The sequence below is a fragment of the Sebastes fasciatus genome, chromosome 8, assembly GCF_043250625.1.
Source record: "Sebastes fasciatus isolate fSebFas1 chromosome 8, fSebFas1.pri, whole genome shotgun sequence".
Classification (NCBI taxonomy): domain Eukaryota; kingdom Metazoa; phylum Chordata; class Actinopteri; order Perciformes; family Sebastidae; genus Sebastes; species Sebastes fasciatus.
The window spans coordinates 26,273,341-26,289,999 of NC_133802.1; the positions used below are offsets into that span (position 1 = coordinate 26,273,341).

A 16,659-nucleotide genomic window follows, 5' to 3' on the forward strand; every position below is an offset into this window, starting at 1 on the left:
CCTCAGTCAGACGCAGAGGCACAAAGTACCTCGGTGAAGGATTGTCCTCTGTACGGGGATGAAGTCTATTCTCAAGTAAAACCAAAGTAATTGGAAGATATCCATGTGTGAAAATGCTAAGTCTAGGACTAGCTTTAGTCTTTGCTTGGAAAACCAGTACTTGAGCTATTGTTTTCATTAGATTCGTGATGAACTTGACTCTCATACAGACCTTCAAAATCTTGTTTTCAGGTGATCACGGTGCAAGCTATTTTCTCATCTTTTGACTCATGCGGCTGTGTTTGTATAGTTGTGTGGGCATTTATGTTAATTTTTCCTCCTTGACTAATATTTCGTCACCCATCCTTTTTTATTATGCATCAATAAATACATTAGAAAGGGCTAGTCTGACTTAGGGCACAGTGGCTCAGATTTTTTCTTTCTTCTTTCTTTCTTTCTTTCTTTCTTTTCTTTTGATATTTATTTGACTTTTAAGTTGTTGTGGGTATGAATGCAACCTAAATGGCTGAACTGTTGTGTGTACTGTATGTGTGTGTGGTTGGGTGTGACAGAGTTTATCTCTTTAGTGATGTACTTCCTGGGCTGTTGTCTTCATCCAAGGCCGAATGACTGATGCACCAGTCTTTCTCTCCGACTGTCTTTGGTGGACATTTTTTTTGAGTGATGGTAAAAATGTTTTTGTCTTTTATTTTTTCCCCTCCCAGTCTCATCCTTTTGTCACTCTGCATGTTGTTTTGCTTTAGTGGGAAGACAAACTAGATGCAAAGGGGTGAAAAGAATGGATGAAAAGAGACAAGATGAGATTTTCTTCACAATTACTAACTGACAATGGTGCATTTTCAGCCTCTGTTAAGGAGTCCATCTTGCAGCCAGTACTCGTTTTTCTTAAGTTTTGTAGTCTCCTCACACGTTCTCATTTTTAATTTTTCATGTGTGCTTTAAGGTAATTAGGTACAGTATATTGCTGTTGTACCTTTTGAGTTTTATTTCCATTCTGCTGAGCTGTAGCCAGCGGTGCAAGACCAGGACAGATGTTGATGTTAGCACTTACAAATAGCTCCAGTCAGAGGATATACTCCATCTTGTGATGGAGGTAGAGTGAATTCGATTTCACACTTGCGGTCGTACTCAGATAAATAGTCATTTGTAGGCGAAGCTATTTTAAATTATTGACATTTAAACTCTTCCTTTGTAATAGTCTTGTGATATGTGCTTCCATTTCCTTTCCCTCAGGCATCACCGATGCGTCCTAACTATAGATGATGATGGTTTAAAGGAGCAGATCGTGAAGAATAAGGAGAGTTGATGTTTACATTATTTATTGCTGTGATACAGTATGAACCACATTGTCAAACATGTAATTCTGGGTTGTCAAGATGAAAACGGGAGTCTTGGACAAAAAATGACTCCAAAGCTTGGTTTATTTTTTAATGTTTCCTTTTACTACGTACGAACTAAGTTTTTCCTGCATTACGTTTTATGTCGCACTGGTAAATAGTGCCATTTGTAGGGCTTTTCCATTGGCACTTTTGGTCGCGCCGAGTCAAACCATGCTGTGCTGATTTGCGTTTACATTACCAGTTTTAGTTTGAGATGGACCATCTCCGGATTCTGGCCCAACACCAAGCGGGTTGCGATGATGTCTCGCCAACCCGTGACAAAAATAATCAGTTTGTTAAAGGTTTAGGGGCGCCTGGAAAAAAAATCTGCAGTGGAAAGGATCAATTGTCCGTTCTGGTCTGGCCAGGCAGGATTCTGTTCAGATGAGACACAAGTTGTTACTGAACTCCACCAATCCTACATTTGATTCAGGCAACTTTAAGTGTTTCCTTTCTACATATTAGATGCTCCTAATTTACTTAAAAGTTGTTCTTTTTCTTGTGAAGCTTGATATGGCCTACTTTCCTCTCTCAGTGTTCATCTTATTAATAGGTTCAGACAGAGTGTGACTTGTGGTATGTATGTCACGGTGTGCAGAGGTGTGTCACCTATTGAGGTAGGTGTGTGAAAAAAGAAAGAAAGACGGGTGTGTGTGTGTGTTTGCTGTGTCATTGCTCAGCACTGGGCTCCGTCTCGCATGGCAACAGCTCTCGTCTCTTAATTTCTTTCACCTCGTCTCTCTCTCTCTCTCTCTCTCTGTCTCTGGTCTTCTGTCGCTTCGTCCCCGCGGCTTTGGATGTTTTTGTCGGCCCTCGGAGGACAGCAGAGACAGACGTTGCTAGGCTAGTATCTGTACACTGGACTTATGAATGGAACAGTCACATAGGTAGGTTTGTCTTTAAAGTTTCGAGTTATTGGTAGTGAGGCATTAGAAAGTTTGGCAGTGGGGTTGCTACAGTAACAAGCTTTGGTATTACCTGTTTGTTTTTAGAGGGCAAAATGAAAAGGTGATGGGGTCAGCAGAATTTGCTAAATTGGAGGCTTTAATAATAATTGCTGATAGGGTTATGTGATTATCTGGACCAACAGTATTACATTTTATTAAATTACGTAGGACAAATGGTTACTAGTTACTAGTATTGGTAATTTTGTCTCTCTAGTCTAAATGAATTGTCCCGTTTCAGTTTGAATCTGTTAAATATGATGTTACTCAAACCGATTAATAATTGATTATCAACATAGTTGACGATTAATTTAGTAGTTGGCAACTAATTGATTAATCGTTGCAGCTCTATAAACAAATGTGAGTGAACAACATCATTTTAAGTATCTTTTTTTTCGTTCTTGGCTGGGGGAAAAAAGTTTTATAACCAATTTTATTTGCACTTCATATTTCTGGTGGAAAAAATGAGGTAAGCCCAACAAAAGACGAACTCTATTAATATGGTCAAATGGTTGTAGTCAGCAGTGTTATGTTAAATTAATTATGTGCATGAAACCCCTTAAATAAAAGAATAGTTAATATCACCAAGGTGAGGCAGCTCAGCTTCTCTGTTACAAAACGCAATCTCTCCAGCAACCATGTCAGACATGTGTTTCTCTGTATTTGTGTGTAACTAATGGAATAAGTGAGCCTCGGATTGAGGTTACTGGTGATAAGATATTGTCCCAGTATGGAGGTGTGTTTGTGGTGTGTGTGTGTGTGGTACCATGTCTGTCATGGTTACGTAAAGGCTCATGGGCGTCTGGAACAGAGCGAGCGACATGATCTGAGAGCTGATTACAGCCAATCAGAGAGCTCTCTGTGTGCGTGAGTGTGTGTGAATTTACATAATTTATCTGCACAGTTATGGAATACAGAAGTGAGTCAATTAAAAGCAAAATATTACCAAAATTAATACAAATATAGATTTGGAACTTAAGTGCAAAACATGTTTTAGTGTACAAATAAAAAGGAGTATAATTCGGGCTTATCAGGGATACGGAAGTATTTCATTTCATGTTGAGTTTTCGATGCTGGTATGAGATTCAAAGAAACATTTGTTCTACCGAAATGAAGGTGATTGAGATTAAGATCAGATTAATTCCCAGATATAGATTCTCAGTTCCTGTTTCTTTTCAAACATGCAAACCTAATTATTTGAAGTGTCGAATGTCGAGTGTTCCTCCTCAACCGTGCTTCAGAAACACTTCAAGGAGAAGAATCCGTTTAATGTATTAGAAAGGCCAAGAACAGCCTGAGGGTCGTACTTTAACCAGCGGTTGTCATACTTTTTCTCAAGTGTCGTCACATAATCAAAAGGAATTTTCTTCTCTTCTTCTGTGATAGCTTATGTGTGCTCATTTTCATACCAACTTTGAACAATGTGTCTGCTTGTAAAGGGTTTTAAATCTAAAACATGAGCATGGAGTTTGAGTCTGTGTTGTGTTGTGACTGCAGGGACGTAGGTCTGACTCTTCTCTGCAACCTGATGCTTCCTGTTGCTTAATGCATTATATGAATTGTGTGCTGACTCCCAGGCGTGGTTTTGGCTCATAGCTGGAAGGCAGTATGTTATGAGATTATGTTTAAGCTATCTTTAATTCAGTAAGATCAATTACAGCCCGAGGGATTCGCACTTAGAGAATGATAGTCAGTAAATAGTGCGTTACAACCAGGGCAGACTGCCATACCAGGAAATTTTGGAGAAATTCTTGCAAGAATTAATAATTCATATGAATTTCATTTTGAACAGACTTTCAAAGTGGACAAAGTAAGAACTAGTAAGTCATTCTATTGTATCAAACCAATAATGTAATAATATTATTGAGTATTAGTGAGGACTTTAATGTTCATGCTGCTTATTTCAGATCTTAAAGGACCAGTGTGTAACATTTAGGGGGATCTATTGTGCAGAAATCAAATATAATATTAGTAAGTATATTTTCTTTAGTGTATAATCACCTGAAAATAAGAATAGTTGTGTTTTCGTTAATTTACAATGAGCCATTTATATCGACATACGGAGCGGGTCCCATAGATATAGACATAGGAGGCGGGCTCCTGTTCACTCCTATGAGAGTTGCGCTGTGGCGGATGAAGCCAAAATGGCTCGACTGCCGAGCGATTAAGTACCCGGATCATCCGCCGATCGTCTGCGTCCATTGGGCCCAAAGAGCAGGCGCAGTAGTGTTTCTTTTAACTCCGCCTCCCATCCCTCGGTCCAGCCTCGGTCTTGGGCTCATTCACATGAACGAAGGAAGGGATTTAACTCTGGATTCGGCTACTAGTGTATTATACAATTTTTAGGACCTAATGATTTAAATAAGGGCTATTCAAGTGTTCATACTGGGAAGTTGATTTTCCTCCAAAAAAATATCCGCTGATTTACAGGACACAGAAGTTGTAATTCCACCATTTGGCCACTACGAAAATTTGCCTCAAAGCCTGTCGCACTTCCTGGGGCTTAGCGGGTCCTCTTCATGGAGCCTGCGGCATTTTTACCACAGTAGCCCAGAACGGACAAACCAAACACTGGCTCGAGATAGGGCCATTCACGCTTGGCACACAGGAGAAGTTTCAGTCGGTTGCAATCTGCAACCACACCGCTAGATGCCATCAAATCCTATACACTGCACCTTTAAATACTGATAAGAAAGGTTCAGTAAAGCATGATTATTCTTTGTATGAATGGATCCTACAGTTCAACACTGATGGGGTTGTAAAGTGATGGTGAGCCTTTAACTAATGCAAATCAGATTTTCCTGGTTGCTTTATTCACAGACATACAGGTAGGCATACACTGCAGCCAGATGCCGGATGTTCTGCAATATTATTTGTTCTTACATTAAGTGAAGTCTGCACACCCCCGCCTGCTATTTTTGCTCTGAAAAAAATTAGGGCACTTGTTTCCTGTTAATTTATAAGTGTTGTAAGTGAATAATTGTTGACTGGTTTTAGGTTTGCACAACATGGGTAGAACATTGAGTACTGAAGCACTGATGAAGTATGCATGATAAGAGTTATCACAGTTGTAGGCTTGGTCATGTTTTGGTACACAAGCTGGTGACCTTAGAAGCAGGCAGTAGTTTGGGAAAGCTGTCTTTTTTGACACTTGAAAAGTTAAATTGTCACATTTCCTCCAATCTGGATTTTAAAATACACTGCTGAATTTTTTGAATTTTTGGGAGTGTCCTGATTTATGGGATTATGAGGCCACAGGAAATAGCAGGCTTTGTTGTGTAGATCTCTTGGCTGATATAATTTGCTGCAGTCAACTCCTATTTCAGATCTCTTTATTCTGTTTTGATTGTTTTCAAATTGGTTAGTACATGTGCTTGTGACAGTAAGAATTTTTTTTTCATTTATTATTTTATTCGGCTGCTTAAAGCGTCACTGTAGATTTAGTAGGAGCCAACCAACAACAACAAGAAGCTCAAGGTTGGACTTTAAATTAGCTGTTAGAACAATTGAATACCAGCTTGTCATCCATTCGGTCCACCTTATCGATCGTCGACACTGAGGCCAAAGTTCATTTTTGTGCTGAGGGCGTTACCTACAACAACCCTTCCACTGCCTTCCACTGTGCAGTGGAAGGCAAGGAGAGAACAAGCACTGTTTTACTCCAGTTTCAGCATTTCACCTTCAGAAATGAATACCTGTACAAAAGGATTTGTCTCTTTTGGGATTTATTTTCACTGCAGGTATGTTAAGATTTTGTAACGCTCCACTTTAAACACACAGGGCAACATTTGATGATTGGGTTTGACCAGTATTGGAAACAATGGAGTAGCCAAACCAAAAGACAATAAAACTTTATCCAAAGATAGGAATACGGACTCAACAATGCTCAGTAATATTTCATTTCAGGCATAAACTTTTCCTTTGTTTCATCCTCTAGCTTCCCCTTTCTAGGGTTTCAAACATTTGCATGCTAAGTATGTTACTGCTCAAAATGTAAACATGAACATTGCAAATTTAGAAGCTGTGGTGAGAAGGGAGACTATTGAAACTTGTTCAGCAGACCTACTGTATGGAATAACAATCCACGTATTACGGGTTTTGTTATTTAGTTTAGGCAAACATTGAAGTGGTCAGGACAAATACTAAGAAAAAAACTATTTTTACAGGGAAAACTCTATGGAGTCTTCATTGGCCACAGTTTGAAAAAAAAGAATAATATAAGAATAAATAAATACACAACTTCTGTCATGATTAGGGCTAGGTATTATTTTCTGTGTTGAGTTTCGGGGCCGATACCAAAACAAAATCTTTTTCACTTAATTAGGAGAATATGAACATATATTTACCCCTTTTTTCATTAAAAAAAAATATGCCCAACTGCTCATTGTATCAGTGTTAAATAAAGAAATACATATCAGGAGATATTTGTATAGAAATTAGTCAAAAAACCCTAACAATCTGACCAACCATTCAATGCTAACTTTTGATGCTTGACACATCTTCGATACTCATTTGACACATTTTGGTCCCAAAAAGTATTTGATATCCAGCTCTACTCCTGATGTTTAGAGCCGTGTATAACTTCAGATGAAGTACATACAGAACTGGATTTAGCTTTACTGTGTGTTAGAAACTGCTGGGTGATTGTGTCTAGCCTACTACTGAGCTTTTTCTACTAACAATGAGTCAAAGTCAACATTTGTCGTATTTGCCATGTGGGCTGTGTCATTGTAATGAAAATATGTCATGCCAATTGTGTTTCCTCGTAGCATTACTAACGTCAGACATGGGGGTCATAGTGGTGAGAGAAACAAATGGATAAATCATGGATTGTATTCTGTGAATATGGTGAAGTGGGCAGTGATACCAAACAATGAGTAAGCGATAGAAATTAGATATTACCTTTTTATACAGCAGAACAATGTGATCTGCTGCCAGCACAGTGAAGCATTTCCTTTTAAAATGCTATTTGAGTTTAAGGGCTGACGACTGGTAGCGTCACTTCTCCCTGTATAATGAGTTGAGGGATTATGTTGGTTCCACCTTCACTGATTATCATCCTATCACCTTTACTCATTGACATTCAACAGGATGAGGAAGTGAGAAAATGTCATCTATGAATAGCTCTATGACATACATTGTTAAGGCCAGTTCAACCAAAGGTTAAATGTTAAAAAGCTAATTTAGCCAAATGCTAAAGAGATAAATTAGGGGTGAATAATATATTGATCTGGACTGTTATATCAATTCAATGATCAACAAAGTGAAAACATTGGTACCAATTATCATCTTTAAGATACGCCTTTATTTTGAAATTCCCAGTCACGTGTGTCACCATTTCCATCCAATCGCACCTCCTTCCTACAGAGCCAGTATTCAAATTGTCAAATCATATTTTAGTTGCTTTTTGCAAGTTTATATACATGCAACTGTGTTAAATAAGTATATCGATCGCAGGCCCCTGAATTGAATCGAAATCGTATCGTGGCAGACTTTGTGATATTAGCAAATATTGTACTGTTGTCCAAAGAATCAATATAATATTGTATTGTAATGAAACTTGTGATTTACACCCCTAGGAAAAATGTGCATCACTTGCTCAGTTACCAGATTCTGGTCAACTCAAAAGAAAAGCCTGCCTAGAAATTTTAGCGTCCAACAAAATGAGACGAAGGCTGTGCGATCCAGATTTATTTTTGCAACTTGGAGCAAGCGAAACAAACAGCCAATCAGAAACCTGTTTCCTACGTGGTCATTGTCCTGTTTTGAATTGATTAGCTAACATGTAGAGAGAGAGTACAGTGCCCAACAAGGATGTCTGAAAACAAACGTCAAAGGCATGACATTGAAGACTAAAAAATTAATTTTTTCAATTGTAATTTGGAACCTGCTGTTACTGTCCTGATTTTTGAGATTATGCTGTTAAGAACCGTTCGTAACTATACTGAAATTCTAACTTGTTATTTTGGAATTAGAAAATGAAAGGCCATCGGGGTCTTGGGTTTAAAATGATGAAGAGCCAATGTACCAAACAGAAAGTAACAAAGACCCAGAATGCCTGTGGTAGTGCTGTCCCAATTATGTAACTACTGGACTAGAAAACTCTCTGTTTGCACTCAGTGGGCCATGATGGACACGACTGTCACTCAGCCAGACTAAGCAGATTTTCAGCTGGTAGCCTAGATAGTTGGGAATGACCCTTTTGTGTCATATGAAAATTGACAGTAAAATAACACTCTGGATTATGACTAATATTTTTAGGCCAACTTTGTCTTTGTCCAACCAAATAAAACGCCTCCTGGTTATCAGAATCAGAATCAGCTTTATTGGCCAAGTATAAGTTCACATACCAGGAATTTGACTCTGGTTGTTTTGCTCTCATTGGACATACACAGAAACAGAAATACAAGGACAACAAGAGTAAAGAAGCATGACAATATATATAAATGGTACGGCATACAATGTCTATAAGTCAGGCTGTTTCTGTAAATTGTAAACAATAATACAGTAAAGCAATGGTGCAGAGTGCAAAAATGCTGGAATAAATATTGAATGATTAATGTAACAGGTTGCTTTATATTCATGACATAGGTGGATATGTACAGTATATGCATGTATGTAGAGCTGCAAAAATGAATCGATTAGTTGTCAACTATTCGATTAATCGCCTACTGTTTTGATAATCGATAAATCAGTTTGAGTAATCTTTTAAGAAAAAAAAAAGTCAAAATTCTCTGATTCCAGCTTCTAAAATGTGAATATTTTCTTGTTTCTTTACTCCTCTATGACCATAAACTGAATAATTTTCAGTTGTGGACAAAACAAGACATTTTATAGACCAAAAAACTAATCGATTAATCAAGAAAATAATCAACAGATTAATCGACAATGAAAGTAACCGTTAGTTCCACCCCTATATTCATGTCAGTTTACAGTATATTCAGTATATACTGAACAACAATATAAGGCAGACTATTTGTTTAGCTCTACTATACATATATTATCGCTCAAGAGTGGACTAATAAATTATAGTATGATTTCCCATTGTGTATTTTCCTCAAATATATCATTTTTCACAATACTGCTTAATAGACAGACTTGATTTCAGTCCTGACTTTGTCTCTTGGCAACACAGGTGTCATGGTAAAAAAACACTCTTGGTTTACAGTAACTCAAGACTTATATGTTGTTGTTTTTTTGTCTCTACAGGTCACTAATCTGCTTCTCTCAGCAAAGACAAGGAAACACAACCTGAACTCTGAAGTTACATCAGCTGTCCACACGCTGTCGGTGACTCAAACAGCAGATCTGCTCTGATTGACATCTCCTGGTGTCGTTCTTCTGTGGTCAAACCATCCGTCACAATTCAGGATTTTGTCCCCTGGATATTGAACAGACATTGTGCTGTTGCCGTGGTGACACTCCAGAGGGACCTTGATTGACAGGTCTCCCTCCATAGGAGCTCTGAGGGGTCGCCACCGACAGGAACATGTGCTAGAAGTTGTACATCTGTCCTACACGACCGGTCGGCTTTGACTCTAGAAGATGAACAATGAGGATGAGTTCTACGACGCCGTCACAGGTGAGAGTGTGCGTGTTTGTGATGTCGCGATACCAGAAATTTAGTAATCGATACCAATACCACTAAAATTCCACAATTATCGATACGTTTCTTGCCAAAAACTACATTTTACAAGATTAAATTTGAACACATCATGATAACGTTAGAATTTACCTTCGCCCAATACTCATTTTTACTGAATGGAGTCTGAATATATCATAATGTCACTCAATGACACCTCCCGTTAGCTGTTAGCTCCATGCAGGACTGTGCTGCTTACCGGCTGCTAACAGCTAACGTTAACTAGCTCTCCACCTGCTGATTTCAAACGGATTTGTTGTTCACAATGTAGCATTATTAAGGAGGTACTGCAGAAAAACGAGTACCGGCTTTGACTTGATACGGACATTTCAGTTCTCGTGACATCCCTAGTTTGAAAAACAAAATCTTAATGTGCTGGCTTTTATTTGATGAAGATATTTTGCGGATGGTCTAAAGATCTTTCTCAATGAAAAGACAAAACGTTGCTGCAGTTTGTTTGTGATAATTTTTTTGTGCTGGTTCAAAAATAGAAAGTTCTTCCTCAGAGATAAATCACTAATGCTGTTAGGAGACCAAATGCCTGAGGGATGCCAGAAATCTGTATTTCTGTAATTTTGTAGTGTATTGATTATGTTTATTAGGATCTTATTTTGTCAGTTCAGTTCATCTTTATTGTCCCTCGAGGGGAAATCTGGTTTACAATAGAGAGCAAAAACACAAACACAACATACAAGAGGACATGAGGCATTAATCACAACAGTTACAGCAAACAACCAAATAAAAAAAAAAATAGATGTCTGTTAAAAGTGTAAAACCATTGTAATAGTAGCCATGATAAAGTGCTGCTGAGAAGTGCAGTCAAGGTTCAGTACAAATTAAGTTCATTTATTGGACTTGGAACAAAGGAAATTTGTGCTTTTTTACCCTGGGTGACCTGTACCTCCGCCCAGAAGACTCAATAAAAGATTTATAAAATAAAGCCATTAATGTCTTGTCCACATTGAAAGTATTCAGTCTCAGTACGCTGCACAGAAAGTCTCTGCAGGCCTATTTTTGCAGATCAGAGATTATGACACCGTTTGTGCTGCGAGAGGCTGTCGGCCCTAATTAGATAGTCTGTTTTTGTCTCCATCATAGAAGCAGAATACCATCCAGTGGAACCTAAGCTGCCTTAGTCTGATGATTAGTTCAATAATTCAGAGCTCTGCTGTCTTGCGGTCGTGATCAGCGATGTCAACAACACCCTGGATTCTGGGAGACTGTATGGTTGTTTAGACAGAGGAAAAAGCTATTAGTTCAATTTGAGTGTGTTTTTTTTAGAATAAGTGCTCAATTACAGCGTGACATTTTATTTTATCCAGCAGGATGTAGTGGGGGTATCAGTTGTGAAAATCAGCTCTTAACACTCTTTATCTGACATCCTGTCTTGAGGAAGGTAGTCAAACGAATCCTGACCTGTATTTATGATTAATTGGTGTCAGATTTCTGCTACTGTGGAGAGATTAGACAAGTCAACACCTATGGGATGCCATGCATGCTAATGTTACAGTTGTCACGAAGGGCCTGATATCCATGCACTCGCTAATTAAGCAATAGCTCACGACAGGCCGCTTCACGTCGGGCCGAACAGCGCCCCTTTAGATATAATCACAACATATCACGGTCTGAAGTGAGCTATTGCTTTTATAAAACGGTCATCTAGTATGGCAATATGAAAGTTATAGACATATTCCAATTTATTAATAGATAGGCCCTCCTGACTGCACATACCGAGGCAGTGGTTGCTATGGAACATACAGTAGCAGCTAGAATATTGCTTTTTTCGTCCCAGGCCAGCGTTATATTGATTTCATTATTTAGCTCTTTGTTTACATTATTGTATGTTGTCATTTATTGTGCAACCACTGAGAAACTGTCCAGTGTCAGTAGGAGGATTTTGATATCTGCTTGTATTTTTGTTAGGTGGAGGTCACAGGATGTGTGTTGCTTGGAGGAGGCAGTTGTTTATGTGTTTTCTGCTGCGTTCCTGCTTTCTTGCATATTCTGGGCACATTGTGGAACCTCCTCTTTGCGCAGCGCTGCATGTCGTTTTTGCGGGTTTTAGCTGCTAACTTTGTTGTTGCTGTTTATCTGTAACCTGTGCCGTGTTGGCCGAAGTGATCCCCCGTGACCCTGTCGCTAAGCAACCATGAGTCTAATGTTTTTTTGTCATCCGTGGAGTGATACTGAAGGTGCAAAGGTTAAACGCGTCATATCAGCATTATATCACGGCTATGAACCAATCAGATTGCTTGATTTTGAGCTGCACGTTTTACAAAAGACGTGCTGAAAACAATCCTAATAGAGTTGCTATGACTCACGAGGATGTTGTACATGAGTTTTGAGTCCTTCCAGTGTCATCATGACTATTTACTATGGGAGGCGTAGCATTAGCGCTAGCACTAGCATTCCAGGGGTCTGACTCACCAGACTGAGGAGGGATGAACTTTGAACAGATGTGTTTTTATGGAGAGCGTTTCATCCTTGGTCCTCTTGGTTTTGGAACTTGCTGAAACACTCTGAAGTTGGAGGGATTTCACTCATTCTGAGAAATACTGACTTGTTATGTAAAGTCCTATAGTGTTGTGAACAGCAGTGAATCCTGGGATATGATTATGACAAATACGAGCTTAGTAGACAACATGGATTTTGGTGGCGGTGAACATTTTACTGTGGTAGAAAGTTACCAGCCTCTTGTGTCCATTGAATAGCTTGAGTATTGACGTTGGGTTGAAGGGCAGGGCAAAACCAGGGTGTTGTTCTCCGTCAGCTGTCAATAGCATCATTGTTTTTGTACCTTTCCTGTCAGTTGTGTCCTTGTTTTGTGATATTGCTGGGCGTCTGACGTACAATCATTATGTTGCTATTATTATGTCTTACGCAGGTTGTTGTTTTCATTGAGATATAAATAAAAGATTCAGTATGTGTGTGTGTCTGCCTGTCTTTGTGTCATTATTATGATCATCTTACTAATCTGAGGCAGATGCAGACCAGGTCAGATGTATTATTCATTAGTACATGTGCACAGAGGTAGCTGGGATCGGTACCAGGTGGCTTCCAGCTTGGCCTTATTGTCTAGTTTTTTAATTCCTCAATGGACCTCCAATTTTACATAACAGGTGTAATTTAAAATGTCAAGACATTTCTTGGTGATTTTTTTTTTCAGAATTAATATTAAACAGTTATTAAATGTCCAACATTGTAGTTGTAGAAAGCAAGACTAAATTATTATCTTTTCATCACAGAGCTCTGTTCTTAGGTTGCTTAATGGCAGCTACAGAGGTTTGGAGGATATTGTCAAATTACTGTGTATTTGTACAATATATTATAAATGCATAAATGAAGATTTACAGCAAATGGCATTGTTTTTGGTTTGTGATTGGAGGATTAGTACTCTCCTCTGGTCTGTGCATCACAAAATGTTTGTAATTATGTAGTGTTTCATTTACAATGAAGGAGGGCTGCAACCAACCATTATTTTCATTGTTGATTATTTTATCGATTAGTTGTTTGGTCTATAAAATGTCAGAAAATGGGGAAAAATGTCAATCGGTGTTTCCCAAAGCCCAAGATGACATCCTCAAATGTCTTGTTTTGTTCACAACTCAAAGATATTCAGTTTACTGTTATAGAGGAGTAAAGAAACCAGAAAATATTCACATTTAGGAAGCTGGAATCAGATAGTTTTGACTTTTTCTTTCTTAAAAAAATCACTCAAACCGATTAATCGTTTATCAAAATAGTTGTCGGATTTTGGGCACCTAGTTCTGTTCATCTTCCCATTATATATTCTTGTGAGAGGCATTTGCGTCACGTCTATATATAAAATGGCTCACCTAATATGGTGAGAATACTGTACACACCTAGTACCTTGAACATACTATGACAGGTGGGTAGACGTGTTTACTAAATGATAAACACGTCAGTCTATTTTAAGCTGTTGTTAAGGCCCCACCTCAAGTTCACCGCAACTCCACCCTGCACCACTAAATGCTAATAAATACTACATGCCATGTTTATGTTCTGATTTATGTTCTATTCAGACACATGCAGGTTTACTGTTGTCAGGCCAAAGAATGCAGCTTTATTTACAACAAATAGTAAAAACAAGTAGACTGACATCAAGAGAAATAAATATTTAAACACTACACTGTCTGGAAACCTGCCAGTTCAAACTGTAGGTGTGTCTATTTAGGTGACTGGTGTAGTTTTGCAATGTGACAATAATATCTTGTTGCTCTAATTTATTTTTTTGTCTCTTCTCATCATTCTTTTGAATTCAGGTATACAGTGTACTTTATTTAATTTTCTTCATTTTATTGCAGCTATTTCAACTATTCAAACAAGGTGCCGTGGTTCCATATGGCTGCACCAGTTTCTATGCATTTTACCATTTTTTAGCCTAACATATATTGTATCTTGAAACTTTGGAATCATGACCATGAATTACAAAAGAGTGTTTAAAGTGAGCCACTGCTGTGTCAGTGAAGAAGTTAGTCATTGTAAACAGTTAACAGGCAATCGATACAATTTGCCAGTTAAACGCAGGCAAGAAGTTCCTAATGCAAAACAGCATGCAAATGTGTTTAGTTTGCAACATTAAACAGTCGCAGACAATATTCAAATTTGATCCAAACATCAACTGCCAGCAAAATCATAGAGCCCAATATGTGTCTCTATGTGTTTAAACCTGTTGCTTTTTGTTATATTGGTTAAAAAGCAGGTTTTCTGCACAGAACATCGGCTGTTGCAAGAGTTGTCGTTCTAATTGTTACTATAATTGTGTCCCATTTTCTCGCCCCACAGGCCTGGACTCGGACGAGTCGTATGAAGGGGTGTCGGAGGCCAGTTTCAAAGATGCGCTGGTGTTTGACGGCAGCAGTCAGAAGAACAACGGATCGGTGCCACAGGAGAACGGCATCAAGAAACACAGGTACTGCTGCATTCCTGCTGCGCCACATTCCAGCTGCAGAGTGTGTTTACATGTCTGTCGCTGCGTCACGTCGTGTCCGGAAGCCTCCCACTGAAACCAGTATGATGTGTTGGGCACGGTCAAAACTTGTACTCACTGGGTTTGAATGTTTTTTTGTGACTATGCCACTTGATGAACCCCCTTTGTATTTTTTATTTTTTTATTTTCATGTTGTTATTATAACCTATTCTTCTACCCTTCGCTAAGTCCCGCCCCTGGCCAATGGAGACTGGCCAATCATAGCGTGGCATCGGCCAGCTCTGACAGCTATCCATCTCTCTGCTCCATAGACTCATGTTATTGCTACCAAACTACTTTTATTTCTTTGCAGTGACGACATACAGAGTGGAAATTTATAATTTCTCTATTCACTCCCACCGAGCCACTCTAGGAAAGTGTGCCTTGACGTTTTCATGTGAACAAAATCTGTTCTGGTCTTTCCACAATCATCAGAATATGATGTTAGATGCTTGAATTGTTTCTTGACATTTCTTTTGTAGTTTTCCAGTCTAATCTGTAGCATTTCTGTGTCTTCAGGCCTGCTAACAGACCTGATGGACCACATGCTCAGCTTATCTACAACCTTGGTTTTCATTCTGTTCAGTTTGTTAGATCAGATACTATTGCTACTGATACTGACAGAGAGAAGAAAGCCTGCTGTCAGTATCAGAGTGGCTGATGAAACCGATACGATGTGTTTTTAACCTTAAGAGACCCAGACATAATGCCCCAGGTCTCTAGTTTGTGGTTGTAATGTTTCATCCGGCTGTGATTATCCTAGAGGTCACAACAGGTCATTTTATCCGGTGACGTCGAGTTTCAAAAACTGGTCTCACCATAACAAAAGGCTACTATGTGGACTAACATCATCACACATGAATACAATTGGACTCATTGAATCCACAAAAGTCTCAGCCTTCCAGTGATACCCAATTTATGTAATTCCTGTAACTGTTTACTTTAGAAATATTCAAATACACCATTTGTAGAATAGGCGAAAATACCACATTTGCACTGCATGCAAAAAACTGCATGTGATTATCATAAAGTGGGCATGTCTGTAAAGGGGAGACTCGTGGGTACCCATAGAACCCATTTTCATTCACATATCTTGAGGTCAGAGGTCAAGGGACCCCTTTGAAAATGGCCATGCCAGTTTTTTCCTCGCCAAATTGTAGCCTAACTTTGGAGCGTTATTTAGCCTCCTTCCCGACACGCTACTATGACATAGTTGGTACCAACGGATTCCTTAGGTTTTGTAGTTTCATATGATACCAGTATCTTCAGCTTCAAGACTGAGCCTGCTATAACCTCTTAAACATAGTAAAGTCGGCGGGTGTCGGAGGGTTGACTTAAAGGAAGTCGTTTGACAACCTTTAGGTTATCAGTTGATCCTGAGATGTCTCGAAGCTGATCCTGATGGAGAAAATATGTCAAATATTGGGGAAGCTGTGTATGTGTGCGGGTAGGCATGAATGGAGAACATGCAGTTATTTCTTATTTTCTTTGATTTCAGGACGTCATTACCAGCGGCCATGTTTTCCAGGAACACTGTCAGTGTCTGGAGCATCCTGAAGAAATGCATCGGACTGGTAAGGATCGGTGCTGTGTCATATTTGTAGTGATGTGATCACATTACCTTGTTTATTGCATCAATAATGATTTGGAACATATTCTGTTAGTCAGGGGTCAAATCTGAACTACAGACTTCATGTTGTGCTT

General features: G+C 38.8%; 1 protein-coding gene across 4 annotated transcripts in view; it reads left to right on the forward strand.

The window, feature by feature from the left end:
- The window catches only part of LOC141773035 (oxysterol-binding protein-related protein 2-like), a 31,661-nt gene that overhangs the window by 4,914 nt on the left and 10,088 nt on the right, over window positions 1–16,659 (forward strand). For 2 of the 4 annotated variants that reach the window (XR_012594991.1, XM_074644674.1), the window contains exons 2-4: window positions 9,533–9,905; window positions 14,772–14,898; window positions 16,454–16,529. Coding sequence is in view for 3 of the 4 variants with exons in the window: in XM_074644674.1 (XP_074500775.1) it covers window positions 9,869–9,905; window positions 14,772–14,898; window positions 16,454–16,529 (240 nt within the window). In the remaining variant the exon portion in view is untranslated. Of the gene's footprint in view, window positions 1–2,076; window positions 2,267–5,946; window positions 6,064–9,532; window positions 9,906–14,771; window positions 14,899–16,453; window positions 16,530–16,659 lie in introns of those variants that run through there. The other 2 variants (XM_074644676.1, XM_074644675.1) reach the window with 2 other exon arrangements.